Genomic DNA, 15174 nt, shown 5'->3' with positions numbered 1-15174 from the left:
CTATCTGTTTACACCACTCATTTTGTCTTTTTTTTTATTAATTCCTTTTGATTCTTGATCCAATCATACATTTTAGGAGTCTAGTTTCATCGGAATGACATTATTTTCTTTTGTGTGTGGTCTTAACATTTTTGCATGTCTACAATGAGTTTTATTACTAATATTGTAGTGTTCTTCTCATTTATTGTCGCATTATGATTAGTCTATAAACTACCTTTTATATTTTTCACCATATTCCAGAAAAAATTTAGATAGAAAATTATGGATCATAGCATTTGTCAATATTTGATTTTATAGGGAACAAATGACTAGTGAACTGACAAACTCAATGTATTGTTCAAACTCACATTAAATGAAACTGAGCTTTGTTGCTATTGTTTTGGAATAGTTTGCTGAGATCCCTCTGATAGGATGACATTCAAATAAAATAAATCTTAGACTTGACAAATTAAATTTATCTCCAGAATTTAGTAATAAAAAGACAATTATATTTTTTTTCAATAATTTTATATAAAATCTGATTGTATTTTGTAAAAATATAACTATGTAAATCAGCAATGGTCAATCTACATCACTGATGTGTCATTCACAACTCTCAACAAAGAAAAGTCTTGATGAACCTGGTGTAAAAAGCAGGTTTAATTATTAAAACTCTTTTCTAACTCTTGGACACACATATTTAGTGACTTTTGTTTTTGTTTAATTCTGAATTCTCTTACTAAAATACAATAATTAAAGAAAACTTTTAATGTTATTTCATAAACATGCTGATTTCATCTATGGTACATATGCGTACAGTACTTGAACTCTATTGCAAACAGCTTGTATTCACTACAAACATAGCAAGCATTTAATATTCTATTATATATTACTCTGTATTAAAGTTTGAATTACTACATATTGGAGAGGATGTACAGTATTATTTGTTCTTTTATTTTATTTTTTTTTAAACTTATTATTTACTTTATAATCAGTATTAAACTTTTAGCAGGATTTAGTATGGTACTTTAATTACAGTTCTGTATATCAGTACTTTCATAACTCTATCTAGATGACTACCTTATTTATGCATTAGAAATTATATATCCTGAAGGTGGCTGCATAAGTGAGGTTTTACTGTATATAAATGTTCTCCATACAAGAGATTTAAACACTATAATTTTTTATTTGAAAGGATCTCAAGCAGAACTGGAGATATTATGGAACTTTAGTTTGTTTCCTGAAAACTGATATAACAAAGTTGTTTAATGCAAATGGCAATATTCAAATAGTTGATCTGTTCCTCAATTTGATTCATTTCCAATGTCATTCCTATAAAAAATTTGTAACTATTTAATATTTATTGATAATATAATTCAACAAATGTATATATTGTATTAATCTATATAAAATCACAAATAAATTGTGTACAGAAGTTGATTTTATTTTTAGCTTAAGTGTTTTCAAGTCTTTTATCTATTATAAGAAGTTATTATACAATCTAGCAACAAAGTTTTTAATTTTATTTGTTCAATTGTTCAGACTTTTTTAATGATGTTTTACAGAAATATGAAAGTGTTGAAGCTGCAAATACAATCATCATCTGTATACAATTAATTGTATTTTGAAATTGAATTAAAAGTTAGTATCAAAAAGTTAGAGTAATTTACACAAAATGAATAAACTTTAATATCTTAAGTTTTAGAAACTATAAATTCTGATATTTTATATCAGTAATTTATTTATTTATTTCTAATCATTTATTACATCAAGCATATACAATCAATTACAGATTTAAAAATAAACTAATAAGAATGCAAAAAGTTACAAAAATTTTATTTTTAAACTTTTTTGTAGACATTGAAGTTTCTGGAATAAATATCAAAAGAAGTCTGAAAAATAAATAATTTATTTTCTATTTTAGGTAATTGGTTAACTTATACTTTTGATGAAAATAGTACAGGAGTTGCTAAAGGCTTGAGTACTGCTACTGATGCCAAACTTTTAGAATTTATGATGGATAATAAATGGTAAATACAATTTTAATTATTTTATTTTTATAAGTATCTTGTTATGAATAAATAAATATCTCCAAGATTTTTTTGGAATTGCAATTTAAAATTTAAAATTTTGTTTTCTATGGTAAGATCAAGATTTAACAAAATTTGACAGTATTTTGAAGGAATCCTTTTTTTTCTGTTTTGTTTATATTTACTTAATCTTATGAGGAAAAATATTTCTTTATGGCTCCCTCATAATTTATTTTGAATTGTTTAAGGATTAATGATACAGAATATATTATCTACATTTTATTTCATATGATATTGATTTGTTGTTGTTTTGATTTCATGTATGTTGGATTATAAGTAATATTTGTAAATAATTAATAGCTTCAATTATTGATTATATCATTACCAAAAATTTTGGAGCGGTATATAAGTTTTTCAACAGTAATTTTATACTATTCTAGAGAGATTGTTAATTTTTACAGATTATATATGTTTGTTTCGTATATTATTATTTTTTTGTTTAGAAGTAAATTTTCAAATAGAAATATTATGTAATATTATTTATAAGAATTTCTATGATGCTCATTTCTAAAAATATTTTTTATTTAAATGTAACATTTTAGTAAATATTAGCACTTAAACAAGTTTATTTTTGTTTTAGGGAAACTGCATCTCATTCATCTTCAAGTTCTGGTTCTACTGTCATACTTGATAGTCCTGCAGTAGTATTACACACACCAAAATTACAAAGTTCATTCACTGGCTTAGAATTTCCCCCTCCATCATCTAGTAATCCTTTTAGGTCAAGAGGCATTATACCTCGTGCACCTCTTCAGTTATTTGCTGAATCTCTACTTGGTCAAGCAACCCAAAGTGTAACAAATGCAACAATTAACATGGGTGGAGGACCTACTACTTCTAATCTTTCTCAAGCTGCTAGTTCTCAAGGGGGAACTGATACTGAACTTGCATCAAGTTGTAGAATAAGATTTGCTGAAAATAGGCAGCATTCTTCTAAGCCAAAAATTTATTATAAGTTTTGGATAATGCCATTTAAATATATAAAAATAAGATTTGACAGATTAGCATTACTTGCCCTGCTGGACAGGTAAGATTGTTTTGATTTTATATTATGTATTTCAAAATTTAACAAAAACTATACATTAATTTAGTTTAGAATAAGAATCAAATTACATGAAATTATTTTAATATATATTTATATTTGAGTTATTTAAATTAGTAATTTTATATTAATAAGATAGTCTAAACATTGATCAATTTTTATTTATCAAATATTGGGTCATTCAATAATTAATGTCATCTATCTTAAAGAACAAAACTTATATTAGTTAATTTAATTTATTTCAAAATGTATTCACCACTTTATTCTCTGAAGATTCTGAAATAAGAAAATAAATAAAGTAATAAAATAACTTCATGTAATATATTGATATTTTACAATACAATTCTTGATGAAACTAGAACACTTAATAAATATAGGTAACATAAATTTCCATTGAATTGCAATAAAAGTTGACAGGGAAGTCTAAATTCCTATGCATTAACATTTACTCTTTATTGATTAGTAACTAGTTCAGATATTTTCATCAAAAACTTTAATTTTTCTACAGAAACATATTTTTTAAAAATTATTTAAATACTTTATTATAGATTTCATAATAGTTTGCTGCTGGATTTTATCAAAAAAATTGATTTCTGCTGTTCAGTATAAAATCTCTGCTAGTGAAAGTATGCTTTCAATAAATTCTAACTGTGTATTGTAATGAAACATTATTTTAATTTATTTATGTGTAAATTATTCATACTTAATTTTATGCATACATTCATTATTTATACATCTGTGCTATTAACATATTTCTTAAATGTAAATCTTGTATACATATCTGTAATTCAAATCCACCACTCTTTCTAAAATATAACACTTCGTTTTTTAAATTGTTTGATTTCATTAATAATACAGTTGTCATCATGTTCAATTGACTTAGCTGACTTAATATTTCCAAAAATATTTGTTCTTTATTTCAAATTTTTATGGGTGTTAAAAATTGTTTTTTCTGTTTTTCCATCATCTTTATCTTAAAAATGAAACATTAGTTATAACTTATTTATTAGAACATATTATCATATTTTATGGTATATATTATTCATTTCAGCACAGAATAGCTAGGAAAAAATATTTAGTGTATTTATCATTCTGTGCACAGAATCAATTTTATTTGTTTTTTTTTTTTTGTATTCTGGTTATAAAAAAAAGAAATAAACTTAGAATTTACACTTTAATTTATCAGGAAGAAAGAGGAGTTCAGAAGGAATTCACCATTAAAATAGTCTTCATAAATACATTCAAAAGGTGCTTAGCTATAGCAAAAAACAAATAATAATATGTTGAATAAAAATATTATTTAATTAAAATGTTTACGTAGGTAAGATTACCTGTTACCTAAGAAGGCCATTTAGGGAATTTAAGTTATTAGCCATGGAAAATTAATCTTATATGCTGTAAAAAAAATGGTGATTTGTTGCTATGCTGTTAAACTATTATTGATGCAATCTGATTAAAGTAAATAACATTAAATAATGTAATATGTGACGTGTTTTTTTAGTTACAATAGATTAGTAATTAAATTATTTGTAAAAATGGAGAAAATGGTTTCTAATTAACATTAAAAAAATTCATATTTTACAGAAAAACAATAATTTTTTTTGGAACAATTATGTTTTGTAATTTACATTACTTAGATTTAAATAAGAGTATAAATATATATTTAAATTATCTAAATAAAATTACATTATTTTTATATAGGAATCTAACATTAACAGAGAATATGTTATCTGTGATGTTGGCAGTGCTGGTAGCTGCACTTGGAGCAGTATGTTTATCTCAGGATATTTTTCAAGATATTTGGAGTTTTGTATTTTGTTTTATTATTGCAAGTTGTCAGTACACATTATTAAAGGTAATAGAATTTCTGATTTTTATGTAACTAGGATATTTAATGTAATTTACCGTGATTTTTCTGGTTGAAAGTTATAACCTTTATTTCAAGCATATTATTGTGCCTAAATTAATACTAATTAATGATACTTTAATTAGGACAATTGCTTTTATATCAAGTTATTGTTTTATTTAATAGAATAAAATTTTAAATTACTTTGAAGAAATTTTATTAATAATAATTATAATCTGTGTGTAAATTATATATAATAGTTATTTTAAAATCTAAATCAGTTTAGTAATATATGTAATAACAAATAAACAAACTAAAAAAAGAATAGAATATAATCCTGTTTGCACAGAAATTGCATTCCTGGCACAAGCTTACAGTATAAACAGATTCACACAAACTAAGACAAATTATTAAGGAGCAGGTGTGTATGCATGTTTATGTTTTTTCCTTAAGTGTTGTGATGTTGAAATCTTAATATAAACACTGTTTGGGTCCAAATATATCAAAATTAAGGTTGTTCAATAATGCATATAAAATATGCATTTATGATTTTTACTGCATATTTTTCAGATTGATCATTTTTTGGACTAAATAGAAGTTCTATAAATTTTATAGCTCGTTTGCATGGTTACAAGTGCAGTTTTCTTTTCAAATGGTCTAGTCTCTTTCTGCTGTCTGTGCAATGAATCATTTTTGTACTTATACAGTTCACATGAGCAATATTATTCCACTATCCAATTACATTGAGTTTGGTTCAACTTGACAATATGGGTAAAATAGCAAAAACTAATGGTTAATTGCTAAGAAAGTCAGGAATTTAGATCTTAGACATTTAAAACACAGACTTATGGAAAATTTTTTATTGTAATATATGCCACAAATTGTTTTCTGCTAAAAAGTACTTTCAAGTTTCTCAACATGTTGAAAAGTGCTATATCAACACATGAAGCATCAAATTGAGTCAAAGTAGCAGTTGACCATAGGTAAATTCTAGTTGCATTAAAACCAACTTTAGAAGAATTTATAATATTAGTTTGGAGCAATACATTACTATTAACTTCAACACTAGTCCTAAATCTATTATTAGTTTATCAAAAGGGTTTATCAACTTTGTGTCAAAGAGGTCTGACTGCATCATTAAAATAATAATAATCAATTTTTGGTTTCTTATTATGTGATTTGTTATATACAGGGTGAATTCGTACAGCGGTTACAAACTTTCAGGAGAGATAGAGTACACCTAGACAATGAGAAATCACATAGCAATGCATGGTCAGAAATGCTTTCCTGGCTTGGTAGTGATGACACAAAACACAAGAAATGAAGGACACAAACAGGGTGAAAAAACATGTTTATTATTCTTTGTACAGCAAAAATGCTGGGTCATTTTTAGCTGGTGTACTCTCCTGTAAGTTTATAACCACTGTACTGATACACCCTGTATAAGATATTTCATATGATTATAATTTATAATAATATTGTGAGATCACTGTCGTCTAAGGATGGCTATAATTTGTGTTGAGATCAAAGATTGCAAAATCCCAATCTACAGTCAGGATTCTGACACCAGATAGGGTTGAAGTTCGTGCCCTATCATGCATTCTTGATATCAGTTTAGTTAGGAGGGCTTTTACATTGATGAGTGGAGAGAGTTGCAGGTAAGTCCGAGTTGTAGCAGAGGTGAATAGTCTGTATTTAATCAATCAAACGGGAGTCAACACGTTAACTTAACAATAAAAGGTTTACTAATATAAAATACAGCAACGATGAGATACATTATAACAACACAAATACAACTTAACATGTTCGAGTCTACTATACTTACACCTCTAAACTAAGGATATATTGCTTAACCGAGAGTATACTGGTAAACCTTCGAGAGAGAGAGAGTTTACAAATATCAAGATGTACTACCTCAACTGTAGATCTTGAGCTATATTTTCAGAGCAGCGGGAAAGCGATGATGAAGCGGGATGACAGCGGTGGAAGTGAGGATGATGATGATGAGCGAAGCGGAAACAATCTTCTTATTTGGTGGTGCACAAAGTTAAATCTTTAGACTCTTCTATGAGGTTATGGCCTGTTTGGAATATGATGAAATGTGTCTCCTATGGGAAATCTCTTAATTTTGTAGACTGTCGTCTTTTATGGCAAATTCCTTTCATCATGGACTGCCCCAAATGGTGGGAAAATTGCCCTTTTTATCGTACTTTCTGACTAATAGCGTAAAAGAGTCCACTGTTACACATGGGATGTATGGTTAGGTGCAGAGGGGGTAAATAAACAGATGATTGTCGAAATTGTAGATAAGGTCTCATGGGAAGGGAAGTTGATTTCCTTTTCTAGCCAAAAAGTGATACCGTATCTTTTCTTTTTATAAACAACTCAAAAAACTAAATATTTTTTCAATGCTAATTAATTAAATAAAACTCAATTCTCACATCATAAATTGATTATTAACATAATAAATTTTTTTTATGATGAAGATGATGTTAATTATATAAAATGATACAAATTTTATTAAGAATTTAAGACTGTATTTACTAAATAATCAACATATTACATAGTATATAAGTTTTTAAAATGAATATATGCTATAATATCAACTTCACACTGCATTACTTTATTGCTATATAAAGATTGGTGTATATATTTTTAATAGATAAAAATAATTAGTTTTAATGATAAAATTATTTTATATTAGATACAATTGAGTAAATCTACATCAAAATTAAAATAAATTTTAAAATACAGTTTTTAATTTTAGAGTGTTCAGCCTGATGCTTCTTCTCCAACACATGTAAGTTGTATTTATATATTATACTCTAACCTAAAAAAATGTATTTATATCATAATTAATTACAGTACTATTTAAATCATATTATTGATATATGCAACTTAGTAAAATATTAGATAATTTAATAAATAATGTACTTTATTAAGTTTAATTTTTCATTATGCATTATTACTATACAATTGTAATATGGACACATGAACTTATAAACTAGTATTGAAATATTCTGAAGACATTAAGAAATATTTACTAATTATTATAGATTTTGTTTGTTTAGTTACAAAATAAATACTTTTTTATTGTCTTCTTAAAGAATGGAATGCTTTCAATTTTAACTATAAAAACACAAAACTTCTAATTTATTTATTTATTTATACTTTTTTAATAAATTGTTTGATGATGATATCAGATAATCTTATGTTTAGCTATTAAAGAGCTATATAAATATTTTTTATTACACAAAACAAAAAGGTATTTTACTAGATTTAATAATTTATATGTATGTATAAATATATAAAATTTCAAATTACTTGACTTGGCTTATGAGTCAAGTAATCAAACATTACTATAAAAAATTTGGTAATATTTGGTTAATTGGTTTGACTTTATGAACTCTTAATAAAATATTGTTATTTTATTATATATTTACTGAAAGATGTATGAAATTATTTCAAGAGTACATTTGATATATATTTTATTTCAGGGTTACAACCGTCTTGTTTTATACAGCCGTCCTGTTTATTTTTGTTTATGTTGTTTTTTATTGATTGTTCTACAATTCTGCTTGGAAATAAAGGAACCTTATTCATCTTTAAGTCTATATGGAATAGTATTCACTAGCAGAGAAATACTTGAATGGGTTCGAGATGTTCTTATTAGTAAGTAATTTTAGTTAACTTATAGTATATTAAAACAAGTATACATAAATATTTTAAATATCTATTAAACATGATAATTTAATTGTTTAATTCCATGACTTTAGATTTATAAGTTTGAACTATTTGACTTTCTATATTTTAAACATTCTTTAATGTAAAATGTTAAAACACTAATTTTAGTAGAAGAGTATAGAATTTGACAATTAAAAAGTATATATATAACAAAAGTTACAAAAATGTATTATATATGATTAATTTTTAATTCTTTATTATTATTATTATTACAGCATTTACATTATTTTTTCCAATAATCTTCAGCCTTGGACTTCTACCTCAAGTTAATACTTTTCTGATATATTTTTTAGAACAAATAGATATACATCTGTTTGGTGGAACAGGTACGAAGCTTATAATATAGAAATTTAAAAATATTAACATAATTTAATTAATATTGTATAGCAATAAACAATTTTTTAAAAAACAGTTTTTTTCCAGAAAACATTTCAACTTTTTTTTTTCTTTTTGTCTGATTAACTAAATTATTTGTTGCTAAAATAACATTTTATCATGTATACTATGTCCATTACTTTTCATAACAAATTTAAATTTTAGGTAGCATAAAGGCAATGTTAAAGAGCATTATGACTATGTACAGTCATAGTGTTCTTTAACATCTCTGTAGCATCTACCATTTATTGGTAGTATGCTATGGTATGTATTCTTGGTTTCCAGGATTAAGCATTTTTTTCTCATCTTTTTGAATATGATCGAAGAAAATTAAGTTTATAACAACAAATTTACTCTATAAATAGAGAAATTTAAAATTAAATATTTTATTTTGTATATATTATTTTAATGGTAATTTTCTTAAATATTTATATGCAGCTAGTACTGGCCTGATATCTGCTGTGTATTGTATAGTTAGGAGTTGTTCAGCTGTAACTTTTCTTTATGGATTTGCATACAGTGCTCTAAAAGTAAGTTTAATATTTACATAAAAATTAATTTTATTATCTAAGATTTTAATTATACTCATAAGTAATGGATTTTGCAAATAAATCAGATCTTATTGTTTTGAACATGAAATAAATATTGCCAGAATATATTTTATAAACATATTAATAACTTTTCTATTTTTATTCATTAACTTAACCATTTTTGAGAAATGGTTAATGAATATTACTGTTAAATAATTCTATTAAACTTACACAGCATTGACCTGGATCTAATAGAATACATAAAATGCATACTCAGTATTAGGTTTGGAAGGAGTTCCATAATAAGCACCTTAACAATTTTAGCCAAGAACACATTGACAGAATTACAACAACCTGTTGATTGATTCATGGATGTCTCTTTGGAAAGACAGAATGATTACAATACAAGACCAAGTCATAAATACAAGAAACTACATAAAGCACATCTTAAGACACAATACTCACTTGTATAAAATCCCACATCATGCACAAGACTATACAAATATCACGTTAGGTTGCAAGCTTTTAACACTAACTACACTAACTACTTACATCAACATAACCAAATAGCAATTATAATATATCAAAATCTTGCATACAAACATAAATTTTTAGTCACAAACTATACTACAAATACACTCTTCAGCTAGTCTTAAAAAAATGGAATACAAAATATACTATGACTCTGCCATAAAGATGAAACAATCCATTACAAGACCATATGTTGCATGCATTGACATACAAAACAAAATTACATACATCATAGAAATGTTAGTGTACTAAACATCCACAACATACAAAATACATACACTGAAAAAACTGAAAAATTAATAAATAAATACTCAGAACTCATTCATAAAATAAAGTGTCTATAAAGAATGGATGAGGTTAGTATTATGCCAGTAATCCTTCTTTGCACAAGCATTATACCATATACACTATACAAAAGGTCTTAAAACATTAGGGATTCACAACAACACATACATCACACTATAGAATGCTTCCAAACTAAACAAGCATCACATTGTCAGGAAATTTTTAAACAGATATATACATGAACAACACATTAACAAAACATTTGTTTTCTGTAGTTATGCCTTAACTTTGGTCTTACAAAGCACTAGACACCAATTTGTTTATTAGTGCCTAATGGGTTTTCAAGAAGAAATGCACCATAGACACATTTGTAGACAATGTGCATCAGGGATAAGTGTTTATTATACTGGTTATATGATGCATCATTTAAGGTCTGCAGTACTATCAAATGAAATCTAATTGCACAAAATTCATGTATGTGTTAAATCGTTTTCAACTAATGTAGGCCCTGTTGTATAGTTTTATAACTTTTTTAATACTTGATAAGCAGATGATAGCAGGAACACACCACATTATCAGTTTTTTTTAATGTTATTTTTAGTTTTATTTAAATAAAATGAAACACAACAATAATAAAAAAAACTGGTAATGTTTCATGTATTAAACCGAACAAGTTCAATCTTCACAACATATTTAGTTGTGAGTTGCAGAATTATACATTTTGGCTACATTAGTTGAAAGCAATTCAACCATACACATGAATTTTGTACAATTTATTCCCATTTGACAGTATTATAGACCTGGAATGATGCATTATATAACCAGTATACTACACACTTTTCCCTGATGCTTTGCCTACAAGCTTTTCTACACAATCTCTTATGGCACATTACTTTTGAAACACCCTGTATATGCCATATAGGATACACTCTATCAACACAATAACAATAATAATACATATATTTTCTTGAATCATGAGATGAATGCTCTTAATAGAGGGAAAACAAATTTAAAAATATTTTTATTATTTGCGTTTTTCATGAACTATAGAGGGCGCTGAATTTTTACAAAATGGCTACTTTATCTGGGTCGCTTGTAACCAGTAATGTAAAATTAATCATATATTACTGCCCGATATAATGATATATGCTGCTTGTAGCTGTTTATCGAGAAATTTTATAGTAGCAGAACAATTATTGCTAGCGGGATATGTCATTATGTGGTATCGAAGCAAGTGAGCGAGATCGTTCTATGCATATTTGTGCCCTTTGTGTTAAAAACATCAGCTTTGACGTTGTCCTATCAGGGTTAGATTTACAAGTAAAAAGCTATGTAAATTGTTGCTTAGGCTTCGACTTTCAAGGAGCCTCAAACATTTGTACAAACAAAAAAAAATTAAAGTCGAATTTTGTAATAAACATTTTTTTACAAACCAACAAAACATACTTTACTTTTTAATTATTTTGTGTAGTATTTTGTTAATTTTTTTTCTAAGAATTAACATAAGGTCTTTTTTTAAAAAAATGATAAAATCAATTTTAAAAAAGATTTTTAAAGGAATGGGTATAAAAATTTAATTAAATTCAGTTATAAAACAGAAGACTAGTGAAACCTCACATCTTTTTCTTCCAATAACCGTATTGAATCAGAGAGATAGTCTGATTTAATTTTTTTCTTTTTATGATTGACTTCTAAAATTGTGAAGGGTTGGTAAGGGGACTTACATTCAGCTTAAGGCTTCGAAATGCTTAAATCAGACCCTGTGTCCCACACAAAATAACTGGCATTTTAACTTTAAGAAAATATCTTTTAAAATTGACAGCATAACTTGTTTGTGTAAAATTGGACAATCGGGAAACTGCCAATTCTTAAGTCTAATTTACTCTTTCACAATTCGGAGAAGTTCATAAATATAACCGACCAATTTCCGAATAATCATCTGTTTTTCGTGTGAGAATAGGGATATAAGAAAACTTATATTAGGCTCCCGTAAATATTTGAAATTGCAATTTGGAACGCAACAGAAACCTTTACTTTTTCTATTGTTATTCATATTTACTGCTGATAATACACAAGAATTAATCAAACGACCCAGATAGAATAGTTATGTTTTTAAACACCAGAGGGTGAGCATCCGGTGAAAAATGCGAATTGGGTTGTTCAGAAAGTAATTTAATTTCATTTTTTCCATAGAAAAATAAATGCAATATTCTTATAATAAATAAATATTTTATTCAATTATATATTGACCATTTTGGTCAAATACCTGTTGTCATTGTTTCTGGTAGTAGCATGATTTCACATTCATAAAAATTTTGATTGTTGTTTACAAAAAACTGATCCAAGTGATTTTTGACATTGTCATTTCAAGTAAATGTCTTACAGTTAAAAAAAAATTTGTATAGACTGGAACAAGTAATAATCTGAGTGTGCCCAGTCTGGCAAATATGGTTGGTGTGATAACACATCCCATCTAAGCTATAACAGTTTCTGACCAGTTAACAAACTTGTGTGAAATTTAGCATATCATGGTAAAACACTACACTTTGTTTGTTGATCAATTTCGGCCTTTTCTGTTTGATGATATTACTCAATTTGTTTACTCGATGGCAGTACACTTTTGAATCAGTTGTTAAATTGTCTGGTAAAAGCTCAAAAAAAAATTTCTTCAAAATTCAACCATAGAGAGCATCTCTCATTAATAACACGTGGAACCCATATATCGAGCTTTGAAACGAAACCAATTCGTTTTAAGTAATAATAAACGGTTCAATTTAACAGATTTAATCTCGTAGTGATTTCACGTATTGTTATACGGCAGATTGCTTCAATCAGTACCTTTATTTTGTTTTCATTGGCTTCAAATGGCCATCCAGAATGTGGTGTATCTTCGATACTAAAATTGCCAGAACGCATTTTGTAAACCAGTTTTGGCACTGTTTTTCTCTCAACACATCTCCAAACATGTACCACAATTTTTTTCTTGTTTGAACAGCATTTTGATTTTTTAGTTATAAAAAAGCAAAATATGCCGAAAATGATGCTTTCGATTTTTCATATTTGATGGGTCACCGAAAAAAAAACAATTGTACAGAATCAAATAAATCTTTTTACAAGTAAGCTGTCGAAGTATATAATGAAAATGTGGTTTAAAATAAAATTGGCTGGTAAAAAAACATCTAATTCCTCTAGTAATAAAAAAATGAAATTACTTTCCGAACAACCCAATAGATGACTAGATACAATTATATAACATATATATAAACTAGATGATGATGGCATTATGTAGTTAACATCTTATGAATATCTTTCCACATATATGAGAGTGATGAATTTATTGAAGGGATAGGATTAAAAATGATAGTTTTAGATAGAAATAAATTTGAAATGTTGTTTTAATAAAAAATATACAATATGTACGAAGACACTACAACTTTTAACTTTAGTTTTATTATAAAGTAATTAATTATAACTCATAGAAATTGTCACTATTTAATATAAAATTATAAATACAGTAGAGCATCGATTATCCAAATATCGATTAACCGAAACATTGGTTAACCAATAGCATTCCAGTCAGCAAATTTAACTTTTTGCTAGTGCTGTGGCACTGCAATATTTGGCTGTCTTGGGCTACTCCAGTATTTTTGTCAGTGTGTGTGTTTTAGCTGGCAGCATTGGCACAACCATGAGAGGGCACTTAAAGACGTGCCAGGATTTGAACAAATTTTAACATGGGATAGGTTAATATATTTTTTGTACATAGTCGGTTATCCGAAAAATTGATTATTCAAACAACCCCAGTCACAAATTGTTTCGGATAATCGATGCTCTATTGTAATGTTATATTTAATATTTAATCATATTAATCATTAAAAATTATTTAAAAATCTACTTTAGGAAAACAACAATCCCAGTCAACATTTAATGTTCTCTATTTATTGTGGATTGCTCGTATCTCTTTGTTATCATTTAAGTAGAAGTTCAAGTGATCCAACAGTATTATGGTAGGAATAATTGTTTCATTCAAAATTTTCTATTAAAAATATTGTTATTAAATTATTTATTGTTAAACAAAAAATAAATATTTGATTTTAAGTATTTCTCATACTACACTTTTTTAAATTTGTTATAACAATTCAGAAGGAACATGTTTATTATCTAAAATAAATAAAATTCTTCTTAAATTATATAATAAAATTGTGTAGAACAACAAATATGTTAAATGAGTTGTTTTAAGATGAGAATGATCAAATATTTGGCTAAAAATATATCTTTTATTAAAAATCTTGTTTATTTCATTATGTTTATATATTTAATGTTCTTATGATAAACAACTTTCATAAAGAAATAGTTTACAAAATTTAGCACAATTTAAGTATTTTACAAGAATCAATTTTAAAACTTTTTAGGAGTTTATTAAAACGACATCTCTGGTCTGAAGAAACATCTGATAAAAATAAAAAAGAAGATGGTACCGAATTAATTGATCCATTACCACAAAAATTAAGAAATACTGTAGTAAGTAGTCAACAGATTCTATCATTATTTTTCAACATTTTAAAATGCTGGTATTTTATATATTATTTTTGTATTTTTATTTATGTGTTTGTAAAATGTTGTCTGTATTTATTTTCAAATTTTACAAATAAATAAAATAATGTCAATATTTCAAATTTTGTAGTTTATTATCTTAATAATTATTATATTTAATTAATTTTTAAATTTAGTTTACTTTATTATTTATGTATT

General features: G+C 26.1%; 1 protein-coding gene across 5 annotated transcripts in view; it reads left to right on the top strand.

Moving 5' to 3' along the window:
• The window catches only part of LOC136973095 (pecanex-like protein 1), a 133108-nt gene that overhangs the window by 79131 nt on the left and 38803 nt on the right, over positions 1-15174 (top strand). For all 5 annotated transcript variants that reach the window (XM_067267825.1, XM_067267817.1, XM_067267808.1 and 2 more), the window contains 9 exons: positions 1904-2009; positions 2650-3096; positions 4813-4966; positions 7725-7757; positions 8455-8629; positions 8917-9027; positions 9515-9606; positions 14323-14429; positions 14835-14943. In XM_067267825.1, coding sequence (XP_067123926.1) covers positions 1904-2009; positions 2650-3096; positions 4813-4966; positions 7725-7757; positions 8455-8629; positions 8917-9027; positions 9515-9606; positions 14323-14429; positions 14835-14943 — 1334 coding nt within the window. The remainder of the gene's footprint in view (positions 1-1903; positions 2010-2649; positions 3097-4812; positions 4967-7724; positions 7758-8454; positions 8630-8916; positions 9028-9514; positions 9607-14322; positions 14430-14834; positions 14944-15174) is intronic.

Source organism: Centruroides vittatus, unplaced genomic scaffold, assembly GCF_030686945.1.
Source record: "Centruroides vittatus isolate TY-2023 unplaced genomic scaffold, ASM3068694v2 contig_1074, whole genome shotgun sequence".
Taxonomy (NCBI): domain Eukaryota; kingdom Metazoa; phylum Arthropoda; class Arachnida; order Scorpiones; family Buthidae; genus Centruroides; species Centruroides vittatus.
The sequence above is the reverse complement of the archived record's forward strand: the minus strand, read 5'-3'. Positions and strand labels throughout refer to the sequence as shown.